Source organism: Pholis gunnellus (genome assembly GCF_910591455.1).
Source record: "Pholis gunnellus genome assembly, chromosome: 9".
NCBI classification, from domain to species: domain Eukaryota; kingdom Metazoa; phylum Chordata; class Actinopteri; order Perciformes; family Pholidae; genus Pholis; species Pholis gunnellus.
This window is the reverse complement of record NC_136535.1, coordinates 25,274,206-25,282,783: the sequence shown is the minus strand read 5'-3', so window position 1 is coordinate 25,282,783 and position 8,578 is coordinate 25,274,206. Positions and strand designations below refer to the sequence as shown.

General features: G+C 41.3%; 2 protein-coding genes across 2 annotated transcripts; one reads left to right on the top strand and one right to left on the bottom strand.

The window, feature by feature from the left end:
• Window positions 1-886: 886 nt before the first annotated feature.
• On the top strand, window positions 887-3,117 carry sebox (SEBOX homeobox; the record flags this gene model as incomplete). The annotated part of the gene is made up of 3 exons (XM_079165656.1): window positions 887-992; window positions 1,542-1,762; window positions 2,410-3,117. 3 exons carry the CDS (start codon window positions 887-889, stop codon window positions 3,115-3,117), a joined length of 1,035 nt encoding a protein of 344 aa, XP_079021782.1.
• A 1,842-nt stretch (window positions 3,118-4,959) lies between these two features.
• Window positions 4,960-8,115, bottom strand: vma12 (vacuolar ATPase assembly factor VMA12). The gene is made up of 6 exons (XM_079165805.1): window positions 7,709-8,115; window positions 7,397-7,470; window positions 7,174-7,263; window positions 6,947-6,989; window positions 6,712-6,824; window positions 4,960-5,979 (listed from the first exon to the last, which is right to left on the bottom strand). Exons 1-6 carry the CDS (start codon window positions 7,893-7,895, stop codon window positions 5,884-5,886), a joined length of 603 nt encoding a protein of 200 aa, XP_079021931.1. The 5' UTR covers window positions 7,896-8,115; the 3' UTR covers window positions 4,960-5,883.
• Between the last annotated feature and the right edge of the window lie 463 nt (window positions 8,116-8,578).

Sequence of the window (8,578 nt, the reverse complement as noted above, 5' to 3'; positions counted from 1 at the left end):
CTATTTAGTTGTCAGAGGTTGTGATTTTGGAGGTGAACTCGATGGATTGTGGTCTTCATACACACATGTTACCTTTAGACTGAATGAAGATCAGACACAGCTTATATTTAAAAGATGGATGGATAGAGAGATAGAGAGACAGACAGACAGATTGTTTTCTACATCTGGTTTCATGAATGCATCTCAACAGAAGAAGAAGAAGATCTCTCCGTGCAAAGATGATTGAAGTTTTCAGATTCTAGTTATTATTTCACTGCTGAGCTGTTTTCACTCCAGTGGATTAAATCTGACCTACTTTGAAACTTTTGTTGTAATTATTCGATGGCTAAACATGTAAATGTTTGGTGAGTCCGACAGACAAAGTTGTTTACAAAATATTTAAACATATATATATATATATATATATATATATATATTTTTGGGTCATTATATCACGTATACTATATTATAACACGTCCACATTTGGCTCAGTATGCTCAAGCTCCTTTTCATTCCGACTGATTCTTAACTTCAGTATTTGGTCGAAAGTAAGAAAATAATAATTTCCAAAACATTTCCTAAATAATGTGTTGGTGGTGTGGTGTGTGTCCCCTGATGTGGTGGTGATAGTGGTGGTGTGGTGGTGTGGTGGGTGGTGGTGATGTGGTGTTGGTGTGGTGGTGGGTGGTGTCCCCTGTTGTGGTGGTGATGTGGTGTTGGTGTGGTGTGGTGGTGATGTGGTGTTGGTGTGGTGGTGGTGGTGTCCCCTGTTGTGGTGGTGATGTGGTGTTGGTGTGGTGTGGTGGTGATGTGGTGTTGGTGTGGTGTGGTGTGGGTGTGGTGTGGGTGGTGTCCCCTGAAGCTGGTATAAGAGGCGGTCACTCCTCCAGAGAGCTTCAGTGGAGTGATGGCTCTGTTCATGGACTCAGACTTCTCTTCACTGAAGCAGAACCAGAGCAGAGACATGATGGACTTTAAAGCGTTATTTGAAGAAGAACCGGATCACTGCAAAGGTAAGAATCTCATTTAGATTCCATGTTTACCTTCCACTCGAGAAACCACAGCACGTGTGAGTCAATCATTTAAATAACGGAAATAATTTTTTTTTTTACCAAACTTTGACTAATATGACACGTTTAATGGAAAAAGAGGACAGTTACAAAAATCAAAGCCGAAATTACGCAGGCAAGTTATTATCTAAATTAAATTTAAAAAAAATGAAAAACAAGTGCGCATATGAGAATATAAGGCCTACACGAAAATTAAAAAAATTAAAAATCAAGCAAATAGCCCCAAGATGTATCTGTAAGATTATAAATCTAACTTTTTTTTCGGTGTAAGTTTAGTTCTTTTATCACCCAGCTTATGATTTAATGCATTTATTAATCGCACTCACAACTCACTGCGTTTCCATCCTAAACAACTACATTTAAATATTTAAATGTAGTTCTCTCCCGCGCTGTTAATGTCTGTTATTTCATATTAATGTATTTATTATTAATGCTATTATTCTATATTTAAATGTTGTTTGTGTCTCCTCCCTTGATTGGTGTTATTATAAGAAGCCCGCAGTGAGAGCGCGGTGTCCTCTCCGGAACCGGACAGAGCCGCCGTCACCGTCTCCGCCGGTCTGATGGAGGGCCAGAGGAAGAGGAAGAGGACCATCTTCAGCCGAGCTCAGCTGTCCGAGCTGGAGCGAGCCTTCGCCGTGACTCCGTACCCGGACATCACGCTGAGGGAGAGGCTGGCCGCGCACACACACCTGCCCGAGAGCAAGATACAGGTGAGTCTCTTTATCAGTGTAGTTTATTATATGAACGCAATCCATCAATGTTTTTGGTGAGAAAAACGTACTAACTGGCCCAGGTATTACATTTGAATAGGGGCGGTCCCACAAACAGTAATTAAAGTTATTAAAGGAACTTTAATCTGGTTCTGAACCAGTCTCAGTGTAGTCCTGATCCTCTATCAGACCTCCATCAGTAAAGAGACCATCAGAGAGAAGATGGTCTGTTTCTATAGAGTTATTCTTGATGCTCGTCATCGGAGCCACCGGGTCGGATTCTGGTGAAACCAGATGAACTCATGCAGGTTCACCAAACTCCTTCAGCTCAGTCTCCAGCAGAGACCGGTCCACCGTGGACAGACCCAGATCCGGAGCTACGGAGGGAGGAGGAGAGCTCAGCTCCTGGCAGCAGCAGCGTCTCCTCCTCCTCCTCCTCCTCCTCCAGGAGCAGAGCTGGACCCTCTGGAGGGAAGGGAGGCACGGGAGAACCAGGACTGAGAGGGGCAGACTGTCAGATCCTGCTGCAGTAAAATGAGAGGTTTTCTAAAGAGACTCTAGTGCTCAGAGACACTACCACTTTAGTCCACAGGGGGCGACAGAATCAACACTAAATGATGACAGGAATGTCTTTTTGTTTTCCACAGGTGTGGTTCCAAAACAGAAGAGCCAGAAGTATCAAGACTGTGAGGCTCCCCAAGTCCACCAAGCCCCTGGGAGGTAGAGGGGTTGTTGATCCCTCCCCTGGTCCTGTGACCGCTGCTTTCCTTTCCTCAACCACCCTGGCAGACATATTCAGACCGGAGCAGAACCACTCCTGCGAGGACGTCCCGCAAATCTACTCCGACTGGATCCAAATCTACAGCAACCCTGTGTCATCGCCGCCATCTTCCTCATCTCTCCAGCCCACGCCGGGCTCCTCAAAACCCTCGGAGCCTCGTCTCTGGGAGGAGGACCACCACCACCAGCACCACCACCACCACCACCAGCGGCAGCACCTGGGACCGACGCTCCCCGGGTTCCTTCCCGGTTCCTTCCCTCAGCCCGGCAGCAGGCAGCCTCACCACTCGGCCTCCGCCCGGTCCTACCAGGCCTTCAGGAACTTTAAACCCCAGAGCGCGGTGGCTCCTCCTGGGGCCCACCAGGCCATGTACGGAGGCGGTGTTGGCACTGCAGGTGGATGTCACACCTCTGTAGACCAGGTGGTTCCTTCCCACCCTCAGCAGGTGTACTGGGAGGTGGCTCAGGGTCAGGGACACCATCACCACCCGCAAATGGGACCACAGACCTCCATGGGCTACATCTCAGACCTGATCTACAACGCTGCTATCGTCACCAACTTCCTGGAGTTCTGATCACCAACAGGGAACAATGAATACTAGAGACTCCTTTATATTCTCCTGTGTCAACATCTGTCCTGTGTGGTACCAGAACTCAAACATCTGTATGGATCTGTTCTCCAGTTGTTGCTGGTTTGTCTTTTTGTGTGTTCCTGTCGTGCTTTAAATATGTTCCTCACATCTCTGGCTCAGTTTTCACAACAAGTATTTCTGATTTTATTCCTTTAATGTTGAGGAAGAAACCACCGCAGGAGGTGTTTATTATTTAAAAATTATTCAAAATCAGAGGTGAACATACAGATAATGTATTGTTGCGCCCTGTGTTGTATTTCCTTTTTTCTGACTTGTGTGCAATGTGAGATTATTTTTTATTGATTTGATTTTTAAAAGTTACCATCAAGTTGATGGATTTGCAGCCGTGGTTCTTTGGGATTCCAGAACAAAGAGAACAAACAGTGCAGAATAAAAACACAAAGTACAAGACAGAACAAAGACACACAACACAAAGATAAACACAAGTGTTTGTCGGATAAAACTGAATCTCTCGTTGTGAAAGCTGAGCCAGAGGACGTGTAAACTATGTGGAGACTCGTTGGTGTTTCTCGTCTCGTTTTTGGTATGTTTTTCTGAATAAAGAGGACGAACTGAAGGATTCCTAACGGACGCGGTGAGCTCCTCTCCTTGTTTTTCCTGCTCTAAGCCGGACAAACCGCGGCATGTTTTAATGCTTTACGTCCCCGTGAGTATTATCCTTCAAAACATCCTGATTAAAATGATTCCTTTGCGGTAAGATACCATGACAGAAATAATCAAAATATATTCCTGATACTGTAAGTATCAGAAAATGAAAAAATAAGAAGTAAATTAAAGCTCAGGGTCTATCAGCTTACAGCCTCTGTAATTCTGCCTGGATTTAAGTTTTGAAATATTACATGAGCGGTATAATACAGAGGCAAATATGACAGAGATCTCTGCATATCATAATCATCTTTAATACCAAATAATCTTTCAGTAAACCTTTAATCCGGGTGTCAAATCTCAGATCTTAGGAAGATACTTTGTTTTTTTTGTATTCCAGATGTAGTTACATCTTTTTAATCTTTCCTCTGATATGAAGAGGACGGGATAGTTTACAACAGAATAAATACATAATACGAGTTCCTGTGTGGAGAGCATGAAGTAATAAGACGACGTGGTGTTATTGTCCCGTCGGTCTTCGTGTCACGTTCAAGTAATCGTTTGTTTTTTTTGTCTCTGAGCGGAATCATTAGCACATCTGTCAGGTGGAGCTGCACGAGAACAGAATTCAACAACAGTATTTAATATCTGGTGCCACAGCTGGCGGGTTATTGAGTCAAAACAAAGGGCGAAATAAAACTTCACAAAGTAGCTCAGCTCAAGCAGGGTTATTTCCAGAGCTTTCAGCCTTAACTCAGTATTCATAATACAACTAATATTATTTTAGTGACGCAAAACATCAAACTGTATCAAATCTTACAGGATAAAGGTGTTATTATACATTTTGTTTATTTTCCATCAATAAATAGAATAATCTTATATCTTATTCAACTTTTCTCCTTAAGAGACGACACTCGACTAAGTGACATATTTTATAGATATTTTCATGTTATATTTAATGCATAAGAGTAACGAGAGAGAACTGATAAACTATACAAATAACTTAAATAGTAGATGCTTAGTGATACATAATAGTAGATGCTTAATAAAAACAATAACTGCAGGAAGTTTGTGTTAAACAAGCAATTTGGTTACATTTTATTATTTTTAGGAACTTGTAATACAATTCTCTTCCTGAATTATGTATTTATAGCAGTCATACATAATTAATAGCCTTCTTTTTATGACAAATTCAGTGTTTTCTTCTCCTGTAACACTCGGCAATCGTTCTATTCGCTCTCTGGTTGTTTGAACTTCATACTTTTCTGATGCAGGATGTTCAGCAGAGAGAGAACTCTGAGAATATTCACTAAAACCAGAGATGTACGTTTCAAACTTGAGTTTTGTTACTCTAGTTTTAGGATTTGGGGGAGAGTTGTTCATGTTTATTAATATGGACGAGGTTCTCTGTTCTTCATGTACTTTGTTGACAATAACAGAAATATAGAAGACGATCCGGTCAACATTTATAAATCTACATTTATTGGACATTTTAGCTCACAAACAAAAACAGTAACAGATTTCACATTCCAACATCAGAGCGTCCTCGAAAGTATTTCCATTCTCCTTCATAAACATGAAATGTGCTTTATGGGGAAGTTAACACCAAACTTTATGAATCAGCTCCAGTCAGTGTCGATTTAATTGAACACAAAAATACAATTACATCAGAGAATGTAATTGTATTGCTTAAATGAACATAGAAAATAACTATAAATAAAGAAGAGATATCCTTTTTGATTGAATTAAAAAGGAGCAGCTGAAGCTCCTTTAACCACAAGGTTGGCGGTTCGATTCCCCAACTCCTACTGTCCGTGTGTCCGTGTGTCTTTGAGCGAGACATTGAAGCTCCTCCACAGATGTTTCATGTGTTTAGTAAATGACCAATGAAAGTAAATTTGTGGAACGTCCGATAAAACAGAAGTACTTTTACAAAGGACAGATATTCACTCATTTTGAACCAATTTGTTCTCTTGTAATGTTCCAGCTTCCCTTTAGCATCGCTTTGTGAATTCTCAGAATCTTCACTCAGAAATTCCACCAACTTTCCCGACAAATAAAAAGTTAAAACGTTAAGACGTCCTGGTTCTCTTAGCGTAGCTGCTACGGTTCCCCCAGTTCGCCCTCCATGGTCCGGACCAGCACGTACAGCTCGGCGAGCCCGACCACAGACGCTACGATCACAGCCGCTATCACTCGCTGAAAAACAAGACACAGAAACAAACAGAAGAGACAAAGTTTGGTAACTTTTAGGTGAAAACAAACATGTAGCGAAGCACCAACTAGCGTCTCGGTGTTCTGGTTCAGCTAGCATACGAGTATATTTTTAACTACGGTCTAGGATTTGTTGATAGCATCGATGGTAATTTTGGCGAACCCGGAAAACAAGTTAATATCCCCGAAAAACCAGCAGCGCCCGGTGTTAACAACGAGGACAGAAGGTCGTCCGAACGAGGACACGGGCGGCGCATGGCTAATTCACCGGCGTTAGCTTCCTTTAACGGACTCTGGTAAAGGCAAAGCTAAAGTTAATACTTAAAATGATATTCAGTTAGAAAGGTAAGAAGTTACACTTCAGTTTAACACCATTAAATCAACTGAAAACATTACACGATCATTTTTATCAGTATTTTAAGTGGAATGTTAGCTTAAAAACTGTCCGGACCAGGACACAGAGATGCTACGTGTGTAGCGTTCAAGGACTCAAGGATAATTTATTGTCATTATGCAACACAGGGATGCACAACGAAATACAGCTGTAGCAAAACAGGAAATACAGGACAAACAAAACAAAACAAAAACAGAAGTACATTATTTTAAATTTGCATCCGGAGGAACGTAAACAGCAGCAACACAAACGATTTTCTGGGCAGACAACATGGCCGACACGTTGACATGTAAACGGTGTTGTTTGGTTAAACGCTCTCTTACCGCCCCGGTGTCGGTGAACAGGTACTGACTCCCCATGTACGAGCACGCAAAAGCAGCAACCACCGTGACCAGGAAGTTGAACACGGTCGCCACCACCGCTTTGACCGACCGCACTGGAGAGAGAAGAAGTTCATTATAAATATAAATACATATAATTCAGCCTCGGATGCTGCCATGGTGGTTATATAATAAGCATTGAAACGGTAATGAGATATTAAAACGGTACCACTCTCACCTTCACGTCCAAAATCTGCTAATGTTCCATTTCGGCCGATTGACTGAAGACAAAGAAAAACATTTATCAATAAAATATGTGCAAATCTGCAAAAATCTGTACCAAAGTACGCGACAGGATCTCTATATTTATATTTAGACGTATGTTATAGTACTGTATAATCTCATAGCATGAGATCACATCTTAACCTTGATGAAGATATTCTTAATGTAAACATAAAAACGTACCTGAGTGTTGACATTCCGTGTGATTCTGCTGTATTCCTCGTTAGCTAGTCTGGCTTTGATTCTCTCAAGACGTGCGACTAGCTCGGGGTTCTGAGGGAGGAAAGTTAACAGTTTACGCTCCGCCTCGTTTCCTACATGCTGTGAATGCAACGCATTGTGTGTGTATATATATATATATATATATATATATATATACACACACACACAAACTGGTTTCACTTACTCTAGGAGGCTTCACGATCTCAGGTAGGTGCAGCGAGCTGTCCTCCAGCAGCTCATGCAGGTAGAAAGGATGACCTGGAGCAGGAAAACAGCCAAAGTAATACACATTATATTAACATTATTAATGGCATGGCTTCTAGTATTAACTACTTTTATTGCAGAACATCACATCAGGAAGACAGAGTATGTATTTCATATATCTAATTAAACAAAATTAAGAATTGTCCAATAAAAAGGTCCAAAATACCCAAACACGTTGTCCACCTGTCCCATTCATAAAACAGCAGCATTACTACATTTTTGCACACGTTACCATTCTCCTGGAGGTATTTCTTCAGAGCCCTCGTTGTACTGAAGGACATCGTTGCTGGCTCCGGTTTTCCGAGAGTCTCCTCCAGTTCTTCTCTCAATCTTTCGGACAGACACGAGTCCGTCTTCTCTAACAGCTCTGTCACCTTATTTCTGAATGTATCTCCGACGACAATAAATGCAGAAGCCATGGTTTTAAATCCAACTGACTCCGAACCCGGAAGTCTGATTTCTTAAGCGTTGCAGCTGTCTAGATAAATATTAATAATAATAATTCGAGGTGGAAGCGAAGATATGGCGCCAAAACTACCCGTAACTGCTTTAGTTGTTATAAGCTGTTATAAAGTTCGGAGTCTAACGGCTAAAAACAGCTAGTGGAGGATATTTGTTGCAGCCAAGGCGGCCGCCATGTTGTTTATCATGTGACATGATGACGTATTCGGCCATGTGACCACCTGCATAACTATTTATTATTATTGGGGTTTAAAACAAATCTATTTATAATCTTCGTAAACTCATTATATTTGAATAATAGATACATAATATAATAAAATAAAACTAATGTTTGATTTCACATTCAACTCAAATGTTGCTCGCTAACGGTACACACGCGCGAGCTCCATTTGGTGCCTTCACGGCCTCCAAAAGAAAGTGGAGTATTCTTTTAACAGGCTTTACGTGCGAAACACATATGGCGATAAAGCGCTTTAGTGTGAAACAAAATTATTTTTTGAAACCTTTTTTCACTTAATGTCTAAATTGTGATTAATTACAACTGACGTCTACGTTTGTAAGATACGTGCGCTTAAAAAAACGTTAATTTGCCATATATTCAAGTGTAATGGGTTATTGCTCACTTTTTGACCAGATCAAT

Coding starts and splice junctions, on each gene's coding strand:
- vma12 (XM_079165805.1), bottom strand. CDS start 7,895: ATGGCTTCTGCATTTATTGTCGTCGGAGATACATTCAGAAATAAGGTG. Junction 7,471..7,708: donor GAAATACCTCCAGGAGAATG/GTAACGTGTGCA, acceptor TTCCTGCTCCAG/GTCATCCTTTCTACCTGCAT. Junction 7,264..7,396: donor AGATCGTGAAGCCTCCTAGA/GTAAGTGAAACC, acceptor TTCCTCCCTCAG/AACCCCGAGCTAGTCGCACG.